General features: G+C 36.0%; 2 protein-coding genes across 3 annotated transcripts; both read left to right on the top strand.

Annotated features, from left to right (window-relative positions):
- The first annotated feature begins 333 nt into the window (after nucleotides 1–333).
- Nucleotides 334–7,801, top strand: LOC118161749 (transthyretin). Its single transcript, XM_035317370.1, has 4 exons — nucleotides 334–466; nucleotides 1,239–1,378; nucleotides 5,580–5,715; nucleotides 7,591–7,801. Exons 1-4 carry the CDS (start codon nucleotides 398–400, stop codon nucleotides 7,696–7,698), a joined length of 453 nt encoding a protein of 150 aa, XP_035173261.1. The 5' UTR covers nucleotides 334–397; the 3' UTR covers nucleotides 7,699–7,801.
- A 1,998-nt stretch (nucleotides 7,802–9,799) lies between these two features.
- LOC118161750 (transthyretin-like) lies at nucleotides 9,800–15,870 on the top strand. Of its 2 annotated transcripts, none has more exons than XM_035317371.1 (4): nucleotides 9,800–9,935; nucleotides 11,775–11,905; nucleotides 14,007–14,142; nucleotides 15,708–15,870. In XM_035317371.1, exons 1-4 carry the CDS (start codon nucleotides 9,867–9,869, stop codon nucleotides 15,813–15,815), a joined length of 444 nt encoding a protein of 147 aa, XP_035173262.1. In that variant the 5' UTR covers nucleotides 9,800–9,866; the 3' UTR covers nucleotides 15,816–15,870. The 2 variants fall into 2 exon arrangements, with proteins under 2 accessions (XP_035173262.1, XP_035173263.1); XM_035317372.1 differs by lacking the exon at nucleotides 9,800–9,935 and adding an exon at nucleotides 10,698–10,839.
- Nucleotides 15,871–16,910: the final 1,040 nt, after the last annotated feature.

Consider the following 16,910-nt stretch of genomic DNA (forward strand, 5'->3'; position numbering starts at 1 on the left):
AGAGAAAACACTGGGGCATTATCATGCACAACCTGAGGCCAAGGGAATGAAGATCTCTTAGAACTGGTTGGAATTCTGGGCAAAGAAAGGTCGTTTACATTACTCTGTGGAGGGCTTTCTACGAGTCTAATCTCCCCAGGCAAGGGTCATGTTTGTGTCCGTTACTTATTCTCTTTACTCTAGTGATCCCGCAGTCCTTCCATTGACTGCAATGGCTGCGCTATTCATGGACTGACTCTAGGATTGGACTGTTTACTAAGCAAATAATCAGAATCAGCAGATTTGGAGTCATATGGGCACCCAATAAGCAGCCTGTTTTGTTGTAGGATTGGGTATAAAATCCCAAATCTCATCAGCTCCTAGCTGTTGGCACCAGGACTCACTAAAAGCAAGCAGAATGGCCTTTCACTCTGCTCTTTTTGTTTTCTTAGCTGGACTGGTATTTCTTGCTGAAGCTGCACCACTGGTGAGTTTTTTTTTTTATTCAAACTCAATCATTACAGGAATGACAATCTATATTTTCTAGACAACTAGCATCTTCCTCAACCATGAAATGCTGAAACCATTAGATTTCCATAAAATGTTATTTTACTACCATTTTTGGATGTATCTTCTTCATAGTTCTTTAAACTTTTCTTTCACCATTTATCCATCTATTTCAGGACACTATGAAAGAGTATGGGATATAGATGTGACATTTTATTTTTCTCTGTTTCTGTCAGTTTGTGACTCACATCCCATATCTTCAGTATAGAGATAGCTTTGCCTTTTCCACCAAACAAGTGCTTCCCTAAAGCACTAAAAGGAAAAAAAAAAAAAAAAAGTTAGATAAAAAATAATAATAAAAAAAATATTATTTCATAATTTCACCCCTAGTGATGTTGTAGGTGTTTCTTTGTTGGTTGCCTAGGCTAACATTCCCAATTAAAATAATTTACTATTTTCTTATTTTTGATCTCACTAAAAAGGCATATTTTATAACATCTTCCCAGCGATACATGCAACTCTAAATATTTGTTAAACTGTGAATATGTATTTATGTAAAATAAAGTGATCTGTATAAAGATCAAAGATTCTTCTGTAAGCATTTGTGAACTAGCTTTGAATACGATTTTGCAAAGAACTTGTTTTTGAGCCAATGTTAATTCTGCAATAAGAATCTATCATCTTCTCTTTGAAGGAAAGCTTTTGCAGGGCTAGTGAACAGCTCCTATATAACCTCTCCTGCTTTCCCCAAGGTCTCCCATGGTTCCGTTGATTCCAAATGCCCTCTCATGGTGAAAGTGCTGGATGCAGTCAGAGGAAGTCCTGCAGCTAATGTAGCTGTTAAAGTCTTTAAAAAGGCCGCCGATGGAAGCTGGCAGGACTTTGCCACTGGGTAAGTTATGTGGTCTTACTGAGACATTTTCAAGTTGCCTTGGGCAAACAAAAAAACAAATGAGAAATAAAGGGAATGGAGCTCTGATTAAAAAGATTTCACCTTACCTACTAAACCTACTTGTCTAAGCAGGTTTAATAAATACATATTGTTTTTCTCCTAGTTCCAATAATACCTGTTCTTTCTATAAAAGGAAAAAAAAATAAAGCCTATTTGCCAGAATTCTGTAGGCAATCCAGAGTAACCTATTATCTTCATGTGAAATGGATATAGATCTTTATTTTCAACAGTCACATACAAAATCCTTCCTGTAAGCTCCATCTGTACACATACAAATAACAAGTGTATTAGTTCTCTTCTGTGCAATAAACTTGCTTATTGTATGAAAGTCCTTAACATGAAGATTTTTAAGAATCCCACTGTAACAAAACACAGAAGCATGGCCACAGCATTTTTTTGTTGTTGTCATATCTACAGATTCTCATTCCTTTTGCTATTATGACAGCTTAATACTTTCAAAGTATCCTCAGAACATCACTGAGAGGCAGGCAAATACTATTACCTTCAGCCTGTAGGAAAAATATGTGGAACAGAGGGATACCGTTGTCTAAAATTTAAATAGGTGAGATATTCAGGCACTTAAGTTTCATTGTAACAACTCACTGATTCAGATTTTTAATTAAGAGAAATGTCTAGCACCAGGAGGATATTCAAGTACAGAACAACAAGCATAGGCATGGACAGGAACCGCTACAGCATCCTATGGACTTTTACTAGAAATTTTATAACATGATTTATATAAAAGCTGTAGAGAGATAAGAGAAAAACACTACAAGCAGAGACATAGCTTTCTGAACAGTTTCTTTGTATAAAACTCAAAACAAACAAAAAGACAAAACCTTTCACCATAGAAAGGAAACAAGGAGGTTAGGAGATAAAAACATACACCTCCACTCCCAAAGGGGAACAAATTAATCTAGGAACAAATGACTCTTGGAATGGATTTATATACTTCAAGCAACAGAGTACCTCTAAAAATTGACAAGTTGCTTTCAAGAGAAGTGGGGACAGTGATAATGTCCTATTCTTAACAAGTATTTGTGCCATGATCAGAAAATCCAGGTTATTTTGAATGTTTCGTCAATTGGTCTTGAATGTGTAATATAAAGTATAATTTACAATGGAATAAGATAAATATAACATCAGTGTTTAATGTTGTCACCTTTTGAGCATACTAGTGTTTTCTTGTTCAGTTTGCAACACTGCTTTTAACAAGCCCAAGGAAACAAATCCTGTGTTTTTTCTTAATCAAGTTCTTTTGACACTTTATGTCACATAGAAAGTCTGAGAAAATCAGATCATTTATTTAAATTATTTAAATAAATAAATGAGGAAAAATAACCCTAGGCAAAGGAGAAGTATTTTTCTGGGGAAAGGCAATAAAGGAACATTAAACCACCATTTTTACTGCAGGTAAATATTATGACCCTTCCCTTGATTTGCATCTTAACCAAGGCTGTTTTCAGTAACAACACTGACTTAGGTTGAGTGCACTTGTTTGAAATAGTTTTTCACACATGATTGCAATTTTCTTCCTTTGGGAAAACCAGAGTTTGTGATAAATCTGTTGAAAATCTGAATGTAATCAAGGATCACAATCTGTAACTACACCCAGCACATTAATATTTTGAAGTTCCATATGCCTCTGCTAGGTACTGTAAACGTGTCATTTTGTACATATGTCTATAAAAGCTTTTTGTTTTGTTTGGCTGTTTTAGTATAGTTAGTTGGTTGTTGTTATTTAGCCTTGCCCATACATTTTAGGGAATTTAGCAAACAAACTTTGTAACTGTAGAATTTCAAATACTAATATTTAAAAGGCAGAGAAGAAGTTAGCATAACAGCTGATTTTATTAAAAGGCTTATTTCAAATTAAATCTGGCCAAAAATATGCAAGAAAAGCTTAACTACAGCTGAGATGCACTCTGAGGAAGGCCCTAGAGCTAGGAAGCACGCGATATGGGTTCTCTATGAGCTCTTCCCATGACTAGCTTTGACTTTCTCACTGCTCACGTGTTTTTTGAAATCTGGGCCTTGTAGTTCAAGAGCTGCATTCACTAAACATTGTGACCTTGGGTGTGAATCATCATCAAAGAAAAATAAAAATTCACAGCACATTTGATAGAAATACAAGTGCTTGTACAGAAAATACAAGTACTGCTCAGAAAGAATCACTTGTACCATTTTGCTACCACGGCTGAATGCAGGAAATGCTCTGCCTTATGCTAATTCCATCCAGAATATGAATCACACACTCTCCTGTTGGATGTCACCACAAGAGTGGTACTTAAGGGTTTGCTTATAAGCAAACCACTAACACTGAATGGCTGTCAGTTAATAGCTAAAGTAGAGAAAGTGCCATTAACTCTTGGTGGTGAACAGAAGGCTTCAAGTGAACCCTTGTTTCCAGTTTCCCAGCTGTTCTGGGTGGTTAACATCTGCAACTCTGGATCAGCTAATTACAGAAAGCACCATTCAAGCTGCACCCACGTCTTTCTTAAACTAAAATTTCTTTATGTGAACAAAGATTTTGGGTCACACACCATTTTTTCCTTTTAAATGCTGTGTGTCAAAACTATCTAGCTTCTAAGCAGATATATGTGAATTGCTAACTTGCAGCCCGAACAATTCTGCAGAATCTCAGCAATTGCCTCATGTTTTCAAGGACACATGAGCACTTGTCAATGAGATCTTCAGCCTTTTGCCTGTTACCTTTTCTAAAGGCAAGATAGGTTAAGTGAGGAAATACTAACGCTTCTTCAAAAACTGCCTGTGAGGTATGTTTCAATCATGGCTTGGATTCTCTACAGATATGGAAAGAATACCTGGATATAGCTGATTTCACCTGTACTAGACCTGTGAGACTTTTGTTAGTCTTCAAAGTGCTAGAGCTGAAATGTAAGAAAACCTGAACACTACCACAGCATCTTTGATTTTGTAACTTCTTAATTTAAGCAAAAGATCATCATTCAGACTTTTGACATTCACTATCATTAACCAAAGAAGACAAGCAAAATGGAGTACTAGGAGGAGGCTGAGAAAGAAAAGCTGTAATAGCACAACTGATTCTTTCTCTGATAAGAAGCAGTAGATCATTGCATTCTCTCCTCTCTCTATTCCTCTTCATGCATTTCTATTTTCTGCATAGGCAGCTATCCTTGTCATAGGCTGGGCAAGTCCGACTAGTTCTTCAAGTCAAAGTTTTCTTTATTTTTCCTTCAGATACATCAAGTGGTTATGAAATGCTATATAAATATTTTCAGTAGAAAAAAATAAAATCAGATAAAAAGATTGAAATAAAAATAAAATAAAACAATGAGGGAAGGGCATATAAAGGAGTTAGGAGCCAAAAATGTAAATATTTAAACAGTTATCAAACAAAGCTTGGTCTTTTTAAGACTAATAGGGTGCAATGCCAGCTATATTTACCTCTTGCTTCTGGATTCCATTCACTCAGCATTTTGTTACAAGCTGAATATATAATCTCTCCGACCCGGCAATTCCTATTGCTCATTTACATGGCACCCAGTGGAAGAGGACCCTGCTCTTTGACCAAGACATGGCAATTTGAATTAATAAAATCTTGTGAGGCTAAATTGCTGTTCCAAGCAATATGTGACACTGCATATGTGACCAAGCATATGTGACACTGGGTCACATAAAAACACATCAGTGTTTAGATGTAAAACCTAGTTTCAGTGTTAATAACTACTGAATAAAATCATTTGCCACTAGAATCTCTTTTCTCTATTTATAATTTGAAAATTGGCATCTTGCCTTTCATCATGACAATCCTTTTCTTAAGCCACTAACAGTTGGTTCCAGAGGGCACTTGGTACAAGTTTAACATGATATTAAAACAGGGGTCTTAACTATAATCCCTGCCATAGCAACAAAAATGACCAAAGAAAGCCAGTCAGCTTTAATTTGTGATGTACGTGAATAAGCTGGTAGCAGGGACAGGTTCTGAAATATGGAAGCATACGCTACTCAGGAGAGAATTATTTCAGATTATTAGAAATCATTCAATGTTGAATTTGGCTATACAGCACCCGTGCTATTTAATACTCCACATTGACTGTTTCTGTTTAGCATTTAAATGACAATATAAAATATTTATGTAGATATTTTATAATTACAGGAAAACCACAGAGTATGGTGAGATCCATGAGCTCACAACAGAAGAACAGTTTGTAGAAGGAATATACAGGGTTGAGTTTGACACCAGCTCTTACTGGAAAGGACTTGGCCTTTCCCCATTCCATGAATATGCTGATGTAAGTATTTGCAAATATACCTAATAACCTATATACCATGCAGCAACATCAGCTGGACAGAATAAATACAGTCCTTTGATATTGAAAAAGCAATCAAATGGTTCACTGCCACCTAACATTGTGCAAATAAAGACAGTAAACAGTCAAATGGTCAACAAACCCAGAGGAAGTAGCCAAATTCCCTGTAAGTACAAATTGACACAGCTCTTCAAAGAGGAGCTGTGCCCATTTAGTTTAGTAGAGACCTTTGTCCAAAAAGAGCAATGTTATTCAAAAGCATGCAGTGTTTTAAAACCAACCAAACAAACCAAAACCAAAAACACAGAAAAAGAACATAGTCTCCTTTTGTTGTTGCTAAAGGAATATACACATTTGGAAGCCTTAATTTTATAGAAAATTAGCTCTTCTTTATTCAGGGGGATTTCCCTCATACCAGTCACCTGAATTCTTGTATTATTGTTAATTACAGAAAAAAAAATGTTCTTTTTGGTGTGCATTTTTTTTATGATGCTCAGTACTGGTATAAGCAATAGAGAAAAAAAAAAAAAAAAAAAAAAGGCATAAAAAGATAAAGAAATAGCCATATTGGGAAAATGAAAGTAGGCTGTTTCATTGATACCCAAATTCCAAACTCAGGGTTTAATCATGTCATATGCTTCCCTTTGCTTTCAGCCAAAATTGATTTATAGCGTGTTCTTTTCTATGGCATTTACTTAGTACTTCTAAAAATTTTGTTTACATTCTTGAGGCTTACGCTGCCATTTAAGTTTCTCTAAACATTCTATTCAGTGGTCTGGAATGGCCATGGTATTATTTTGTAGAATATTTTAAATTGTTAATTTATGGAGACCTGTGCAAGACGAAAACAAATGACTGAGGCCCAGATCCATAAAAGCTTGAGGTGCAACTTGAGTGATTTAGGTCAAATAGACAATTCTCATAAATATTCCCTAACCATTTGGAAGTCTGAAAATTGCTGGGACCTAAGAATTTCACCCCAAAAGGTGCTTAAAAGCACATAGTTGAGCCTGTTCCAGCTAGGCTATTAGGATGCCTTCCTTTGACGTAATGATCTACAAGTCACCCCATTACCCTAGGAAGTGGGCAAAGTTCAGTGACTGTGTACAAGGTAATCCTAGCCTACAGTTCTCATGTCTAGGCAGCTTAGACCTTGGCAGGACTGGGGTGGAGGATGGAACTCTCCAGTTCTGACAGTTCAGAATACAATTCAAGTATTAGACTAAAGAGAGCCATAGAAAGTGGCTCAATTGAAGGCACTTTTCCTGGGAGCTGCGTGTCTCACCTTCCAAGAACTGATTTGGAGAGCAGCAAATGTGAAAATTTTAGAACAAGGGTTTTTTTCCTTTTCTTGCAAGTGTAGTAACTCAGCTCTTCCATTAAGAACTGACTCATCATCAGCTGTGTTAAAAACAGCACTGAGGCACTGAAGTACTGAAAGTGGCTTTGGGCTCCAAATGCTTGCCTTGCTTGGAGCATGGACACCTCACACAGATGTTGTATTGAAGTTAAGAGAGGATTTCACCTCTCTGTCTTTCTTATTGGTTGTTTGAGATACCTCCCTCTCCACATCACAGACTAGAAATACGCACACCTGACTCAGGTGTTCAATGTCTCCAGCGCGCTTCACCACAGGTGAGGCTTTTGTGGACATGGGTCCAAATCTCACTAATTTCTCCGTCTTCAGCAGGTGTAACAAATTAATGGGGAGCATCACCCTTTGCAAAGGAGTTTGACCATTGAACAGAACTAGCAAAATTATCTACACAGGAACTAGAGCATGCTTCCTAATTCTAAAGGTTAAGGTAGTTTTGAATGTGTGCTGTTCATCGTGATTACAAGTCTTCTCTTTTCCAGGTGGTGTTCACTGCTAATGATTCTGGTCACCGCCATTACACCATTGCCGCTCTCCTCAGTCCTTTCTCTTATTCAACCACTGCTGTTGTCACTGATCCAAAGGAATAAACATGTACTGTCATTACACAAACACCCACCTCTGCTAGGACTATTGTAGGCTTTTAGGAGGAAGGGTTTTTCTATTGCTAATGCATATCTTTTTGCTATATTAGTTTTTGTGTTTGTTTTTTTTTTGTTTTGTTTTGTAACCTGGCAAAAATTCAAACAAGTCAATAAAATGTTACTTCTTTAAAACAATTTCTATTCTATTGGTGAAGTTTTATTCTGTTATAAAGTGTCATAATTTGTGTTCAAGTGCAAAGGGCATCTGGAAGCTGTGTGAGGCATATGGAAGTAATGAAATTGGTTCTGTTATCTTCCTCCAGTACCTTAAACAAAATTTCACCAAATGAACTGGCTTAGAATAAGAAAGTTAGAGTTCTGCTACTTAAAAAAAAAAAAAAAAAATCTACCAAACATACTCAAAATAATAAAATAATCTATGCTATTCATAGTTTACACACAGAAGAGACAATCCCACAATCAACTAGGTCACAGGGTTAACAGGAGAAATTCTGAATATCTAGCAGCAAACAATGTAGAAAGATTGTTAAAATATATAGATGTAGAGAGCTGGATATAATCTATGTAGCTTTACTTGAAACTTTAAGGCATACTTTGTTGATTTCAAGAGGAAGAGTTGCTACTCACTGAATCTAGGAAGTTCTGAAGTAATTTCAATTACCACCATTTTTAACAGCTCTGATCTTTAACCCAGTTGGCTACCATATTCAGGTGCATTCCAATTAAATCTCTAATAAGTCAAATCTCTAGCCATTACCCATAAAAAAAAAAAAAGTCCTAAAATAGAAGCATCACCTGAATATGCTCTTCAAAATTTTAGAAGCAGAACAAGGCAAACTGTAGAGTAACTGTGATTCAAATAACGTTGTTGATAAATGGGCACAAGAGTGTGAGGGCTTTAGCAGTGATTTCTGTAGACTTATGGCCTATTGTATTTAAAAATATCCTGAAGAAGAGGAATTATTGTTTAATGGGATTATGGGAAATGACAGAGGCCATTACTGAACTCATGCCATTCAGAAACTATCAGTACTCATCTGCACTGACCTTGGAGCTGATCTCTACACTGAGAGCCTACTGGGATGACTGCATACCAAGAGAATTCACAAGGTATTTAGTTAATTTTCTCCCTGATTTCTGGACTCCAACAAAGTTACACAATTCTAGTAAACAGTGCAGATTGTTTCAAAATAGCACCCATGTTGAGGCATGCATGCCATTTCATGGGAACCTGCTATTCCTAAAGCTTTGAAATCAGTAGGTTTGATTTGCAGCAGGCTATGCCTACCCATTTAATTAGAACGTAAATACGTTCCTGAAGTCATGGTGTTGTCATCAAAAATAAATAATAATAATAATTTTAAAAAAGAATAAAAAGGAAAAAGAAAAAAAAAAGGAAAAAGGAAAAAGAAAAAAGAGGTACACCTCTACTCTGCATGTAGTCATCTACCTGAGGACAGGGTAAATATAGTAAGAGTGTATTTGCATGTGACTAGCCAAAGATCAGAAAGAGTTTCATTTCAGGAAATAACATTTTCCAAAATTGAAATAGAGACTTCTGGTGGGGGTTATTTAGCCGTACTTTCAGAAATGGGTATGTAGGTACCTAATTAACATGCTGGAAACCAAAGATGGTATTTTCCCTCTAGGGGAATACATAAGAAAACTAGATAGTTCACACATTATACACTTACCACAGAGAGAAATCCCTTAACAGATAAACATGGATGGGTCAATTATGCCCCACAGAGAGATTCTCATAGGAACTGAAATTGCCAGGTTGACAAGAAATTTCTATTTCTCTTAAGTATATGACAATTACATGGCACTATTACTCAACAAAAAGAAAATCAAAACAGAATAGACTTTTTTTTTTTTCCAAGAAAACAGATCACTGAAGTTGAGCTAGGTAACATCTACTATATTCCCACATGCAATGATAGAATAGACTTATTTTCACAGACAAGGTTCATGTTTGTATGAGTTACTTATTTTCTCATTATTTACTAAGTAAATAGTAAGAATCAGCAGCATGTTGAAAGCCATATGTTGTTTTTTTGATAAGTAGCTTCAGTTTAGAGGCCTTGATATAAAAATCAGAGACTCTGACAGTTTGTACTTGCTGACACTGAGACTTCCTAGTGATAAGCAAAATGGCTTTTCACTCTGTATTTCTCTTTTTCTTAGCTGGCCTGGCATTTTTCTCTGAAGCTGCACCACAGGTAAGTGTCTTAGGATTGAAGCCCTTTTCCCAGCTCTTTTTTTTTTTTTTTTTTTTTTTTTTTAATAAAATTTGTGTAAGTGAAAAATAGAATATTACATTTTATTGCAATTACTTTGTTTTTGTGGTATGTATTGACTGTAGTTCTCTCCTACTGCTCATTTTCTGGTCCTTCTTTCTCCTTCTGTTGTGATAACTGAGAGAGCTTTCTGGTTAGATAAGCAGAACTTGCTATCAGACTTACCAACTACATCAAAAAGGGTGCTAGAGAAGAGAAAAAAATATCACAGTCACTCCACAAAAGCACTGGACCACTCAAAAAGCAATTATAGCCCTTATAACACAATGAACGAGGCTGTGAGGAATTTCAAGGCAGTTCTGGCAAGGTCCTGCAGGCGTAGTATTCCTTATGGTCCCCAGCACTTCCTCCCATGTTGGTTTTAGCTGCGTTGGCTGAGTAGATCCATGCTGGAGTGATGTCTTTTCTAGTCCTCTCCCTTACTGCTCCCATTCATCAACTCATTAATGCAAGCCATGAGCAGAGCCAAAGCCAGGATCCCATTTCTCCTCTCTCCACTTACAGAGGACTCATTTACTCCAACAAAGCAAGCTAGAGATCCAGACTTCTTCAGCCTGTAAATCTCCTAGAATGTACTTGTCTCTCTCTCCTCCCACTCATTCCTCTCAATCTCTGATCTTTGGGAAAGTGAATATCTGACCAACCTTGTGAAAAAAAAAAAAAAAAAAAAAAAAAAAAACAGGATTTGCATTGAGTTCACAGGGTGAAAAAGCCAGGAAAATAGCTGGTGGCATTACATACCCCATCACCACTACCTCAAAAGAAACGGTAGCAAGGAGCATGTGCATTCCAGAAAGTGAGCCTGAAGATTCAGAGCATACGGATGGTATAGATACATGCTGATATATTTGTCTGACACAGGGCAGGGTTATTGGCCCATGGGATATTTGATACATCACAGACTGTAAGAGGGGATGTATGAGAGAACTTGCAAATTTCACCATCTACATCACAATCTGTTTCGCAATGATTAAATGGAGATCAATTATTGCTATTTTGAGCTCATCCCTCATTAGCATCTTCCATGTAGCTCTATTTTCTCACTTTTCACCTGAAGAATTAGGCAATGGAAAGTCATAGCCCTAATTCAACTCTACCTTTGAGTATGGAAAACATCAAGGCATGACCACCATTTGCAATGAATGTGTGCAGAGAGAAACTACAGCCATCCCATGTCTGAAGAAAGCTTTTTCTCTTCTTCCCATGCATAGTTGTCAGGGGATAATAAATCTTATCTAAAATGGTGATAGGAAAGACTCAGTATGTGGTGCTTATCAAGTTAACAGCAGAATTAAGATAACTTTATGGCAAGAAGAGTACATTAGAAGCCCTCAAATTTAGAAGGCTTTGCCAAACTGCCACCCCAAATATGAAGGAAGAGTTATGAGATTTTTAAACATTTCTACTACTTCTGTTAATTTAATTACTTTCTGTTCAGGTCACAACTTAGTTAAAAATTTATGCTGGAGATGATGTGTAGATGAAACATCACAAAGGGAAAACAAAAAAGTGTTCTCACACAGTTGCAGTGTCTCTACAGTGTACATGACTATTCTCCCCCCTACAACCCCTGACATCTTCCTCCCTGGTTCCATTGTCTCTAGCCCCCTGAAACCTTCAGGCTATATTTCTGCAGTGCACAGTGATCTTGTTGAGGAGATGGTATACTCAGTAAAGCTAAAGAATAAGGTCCCTTACTGCTTTATTATGATCGATGACTTACCTTTCTTCAATGTAAAAATTCTCTCTTCCTACCTGAAGGGCTCTTCTGATTCCAAGCATCCTCTTGTTGTAAAAATTCTGGATTCAGTCCAAGGAAGTCCAGCTCCAAATGTTCCAGTTAAATTATATAAAGCAGCTGCAGATGGATCTTGGGAACTGTTAAATTCAAAGTAAGTCATACCAAAGTAATGAGTGAGAGAAGAAAAAGGTAATGGGAAAGCCAGACTTGAAAAAACTTCACGTTCTCTAATGAAGGTCTTTTTTTAGTTAGAGAAAAGACACAACACTGAATGAACAGCATTTTACTTGTTGCAGGTTGTCTTTTAACTGTACAACAGTTTCAACTACCAAAATAGCTCTATAATGTTATTTCATTACGAAAGATCATTTTTCTTTTTAATACCCACCGATGAATTGCTGCATTATTACCCAAGGAGTCAGGCAGAACAAGACTCTAGTTTGTTCGAAACTGTATATTCTGTATATAACTGTATATTAACAGTGTATTCTATCCAAAAAAAAAAAAAAAAGTGAGATGGGGAGAGTTAAAGAGCTCATACTAGTTAAAGCTGACATACTGCAGGAATTTCTCTAGCATGATTCCAGACTCAGATGCATTTGTAGAAAGTGCATGAAAAACTGTACATAACTGGCTCTTTGGTGTAGTAGAGCAGTGCGCTGGCAGAACCAACGGGGATCTCATATGTGTCTTTGAAAAACAGAGCTACAGTGAAGGCTGTATATATCTGCATAAGCAAACCAAACAAAAAAAGAATGATGTATTCATGTTGTCCTAAACAATTTGTCTCCTGCCCCACAAATAAGATAGCTTCACAAATTCACTGTCCCTAGAAATGTATGTAATTTTCCATTAAGAGAGTGTTCAGGTTAGATACCTTAAAATTTGAGCTTAGAGGCTTTCTATAGAGATACTGGGATACTGAGCTGAACAATTTGATATTGATCGTAGCCTTAAAACATATTTTGGGTTTGAATCAACAAACAAAGTAACCTTAAGATGAGGTATATGAAAGATGTGATAATACTAAATCAACCTCTCCAGTCTTATTAATTTATAAATATCGGAAGTTTAGGAAGGGATTCTAAAATAGCTCTTCTTAATTAAATATATGTTTGGTTTTAGCTGAGAAATCTTATTAGAGAAAGTTATCTAAAAATAATCAAGCCATGACAAAGGAAAAGTAGAGACATTTGAATGTATATAAATAAATAAACAAATAAATAAATAAAACAAAAAAACCTGCTAACTGACAGAATCTTGCAAGATGCAAATGACTTCATAGTTCTATGCAATATTAAAGCACAAATCCTAAATAGTGTACTGGACAAACACATAAATAACATTCTAATATTTATTTTTCTCTGCATCTAAGTCGAATAAAGTATGTTCAGAAAAGGATTTGGCAGCTGGAATACAAAATAGTAGTTTGTGACTACTAAAAGCAGATACAAGCAGCAGTTATTTGTGAATAACCTACCCAATTAAATACCTAATTTTATATAACTCATTCCACAAAAATAGGTTTCAACCAAGAGATGTGTTTGAGAGACAGTATTCAATATTGTCTCTAGAGCCCCTGATTTTGGTCTGTGTTCAAAGGTCTATTGTTTCAAGCCAGTACTATACTCTTGGATAGCATTGATAACACCTTTAAGTCAAACAAAAGCATCTATTTTTTGAGGATGCAAAACCAACTAGTTAATACAGATACCAAGGAATTCCATAAGGCTACACTGTTGGCTGACCTACAGTCACTACTGTTTGAAGATTTCAAATAGCTGACTGTAAAAAATATTCCTACTGATAAAACAACTCAACATATTTAAAAAAGCAAGCAAGCTATGGAACAGTTGAGTTGACCCTATTTACTTACATAGTTAAGCACATCATACAGCTTTCACATTGCTTACAGTAATGGTGAAGTTTTCCATGTGAGTTCATTTAATTAACTCTAAGACTCTGCCAAGAGCCCACAAACAATAATGTCAACATTTGGCTCACCCCCAAACCATGCCTAGTAGTAACATGGCAGGCAGCCATCCACTGTGGTGATCATGGGAGTACTAAATGCCAAGATAAGCTCTGTGAGGCATCCGTAATACAGATGGACATAAGGCATTCCAGATCAATAGAGGTATTCATCACATTACTTAAGCTACGCAACATCACTTGAGTTCAGTTGTTAAGAACTACATTTTTATAGGGCTTTTAACCAAAATATAAAAGTGCATTCTTCTCCCATTGTACAGACAAACCAATGAAAATGGAGAGCTCCGAGAGCTCACAACTAAAGAACAATTTGTAACAGGGACATACAAGATTGAGCTTGATACAGCCTCTTACTGGAAGAAACTGGGCTTGAACCCCTTCTATCAACATGCTGATGTGAGTATTCATTTTACTCTGTACATTAGTTGCAAAGGATACATTAGATATGTGGGATTCAATTAATAATTGCACATATTAAACTTACTTTTCACTTTAAAATATTTTAGTATTAACACTTCAAATCTACAGTCTCAAAGCATTGTGGCAATGCACTCATGAGAGAATCTACCTACTAGCTTTCCTATGACTCTCAATTTGCTCTTTGATTCATTCATTACTGATGAAGAAGTTTTCCATCCTTCTAGCTATATAGTTACCTATGGTTCTGAGACTAGACTTGAGAGAACAGGTAGACTACTCTATTATGTTTCCTGGGAAAAGAATTTTTCTGCCTTTTGGATCTAATATTTCTTTAGGTGCATACAAAGTTTATAATTTAGATTTCTAAATAAATGTAAGTGTGAATTGTTTTCTGGATGCCTCAATTCACAAAAGAATGAAATATAACAAGTTTTTCTTTTTTAAAAATTTGCATGAGACAGACAAACTGGTTAGATGATGGTGGTCCAAACCAGGTATCAACTGAGGCCAGCTCCAGGGTTTAGAACTCACTGGGGACTGTGTTCTTCCCCTTCACAGTATCAGATCCTTCACATCATCTTTCAGTAAGAACAGCAGTCCTGTATTAGTTGTTTGCTGGACTGTGAGCACCAACACAGCTGTACAGTTTTGCAACTGCTGCCATTCCTCATCTCCTTGTAGAAAAAGTGGCAAGCACCTGGGCTAAATTTTGCTTTGGCCTCCCTGAAATGGGTAATAGGTGGCAATTCTTATTCTAGATGACAATGAAGGTTGCTTTCTGTGATAACTGAAACAAGAGATAAGATGCAAGATTCATAATGTTCAATAGAATTGATTATACCTCAAGAGAACGTTCATGTCTATATTCCCGACTACCATCTTTTCTCTCTCAATACAAAATAACCTACTAATCCATAGGGAGGAATTGAAGCAACATGACTTGATGGAGCAGATGCTAAAAGGGCTGTTGTAAATAATTCTCCTATGGAAGGTCATTATCAAGTTGTGGCCAAAGGCAGTACACTTCTATATCTACTAGATACTCAAGTAGGATTAAAGAAATGCATTGCTTCATATTTTGGAGTAAAGATAGTTTCTGTAGCACTGTTTCCTGTTCCTCAACATTTAGGACTTTATAAGAACAACAAAAACTAATAAAATACTTGAAAGTGTAGCTTAAAAAAAAATCAGTGTTCACGGAAAAAAAAAAATGTCATTTATCAATACCAACAAACAAATTACTATTTTAATAATAAGAATTATTATTTGGATAATAAATATGTGATAAAATCATAAATAATATACTTTAAGTGGTATGTATGCTTTTAACAAAAGGACATTTAACCAGTGATATGTGTGTGACAGATCACTGGCCACATCTTCTCACATGTGGCCAGTGAGAGATCACTGGCCGCAAGAGAAGATATTTCCAGTTTTTGGGGGGAGGTCAAATTAAACAATCACAATGTTTTCATCTAGGTGTAGGTTTATAACTAGAGATCAATTCTTATTTGTCTTGTGTTTGTTTCTTCTTTTTCCAGGTGGTGTTCACAGCTAATGATGCTGGTTATCGACATTACTCCATTGCTACTCTCCTCAGTCCCTTTTCTTACTCAACTACAGCAATAGTTAGTGAGCCAGTGGAATAGAAACTGATATTAAGCATGAACATTTAGATATGTAAACTAAATTTTCCATAAATGGTAAGAGTAAAAACATAGTTTCTGACCATAGTAACAATGTTTATAATTTGCATAGCACCTTTCACAGTAAACCACTACCAATAACTGTCAAGTTGTTTATTCCCTTTGTTAACTTTAGGAAGATGTACTGACTTTGTTTTCAATTACTCTGCTGAATAAAACTATTCAGAGGAACTCATCCAGTTTAGAAAAAAACATATTGACTGAAGTCTTCCTTGAAGTTAATAAACTACATTCCTCGCCAACAAAGTGAACAAAATACACATGAAAGATGTCTCATGGTAATTAAGTGCACAGGAAATGCAAACCACCACTTGCTATTATCTATGTATTCCTGAAGCCCACGATGCTCACCTCCCAGTTCTGCTTTTGAAAATATGGAAGCAAAAGCAGCATTTGAGTGACAGCAGGGTAGAATAACATGTAAGGATGCTACATGTACTTAAAAAGTCTCCTTTCCTACTTCTAAATATAGTATAACCAGTAAAACTTCCAAGGATAGTCCATATCCAGTATTGCAGAAAAGTGTATCTATCAAACATACTTGAAGATATTTGTGTGTTCTCATAAAACTCAAAGTTCTGCAAATGACTTTGTCCTCAGTTTAAGTATTCCTCCCAAAAGACTTGCATACCTCTAACCTTCAGACACATTTCTAATAACTGTAAGATAAAAAAGAAAAGGTACAAATGAAAATTGCAGGTTCCTGAGAAAACCATCTCTCTACTTAATGCCAAGAGAAATATTGATGAATCCTATTTCATATTCTTGTAATCCATATATAAAGAACATTACTCCTAAACAAGAGAAAAGCCATTATGAAATTGAACAAAATAGCGATGCTTTCTTGGAAAAGTATGTAAAAATGCTGAGTCATTTAGCCCAGAAAAAAAAAAAAAAAAAAAAAGCGCTGAAAGCATATAAATACCATTAAATTACAAGGGAATTACATTAAATACCATGGAATATAAATTTCCTTTTATGGGAAAACAAGTGGTTAGCCTAGGGCTCGATCCCACCACAGCTTAGCCTGATTTATTT

The sequence above is a fragment of the Oxyura jamaicensis genome, chromosome 2, assembly GCF_011077185.1.
Source record: "Oxyura jamaicensis isolate SHBP4307 breed ruddy duck chromosome 2, BPBGC_Ojam_1.0, whole genome shotgun sequence".
Classification (NCBI taxonomy): Eukaryota; Metazoa; Chordata; class Aves; order Anseriformes; family Anatidae; genus Oxyura; species Oxyura jamaicensis.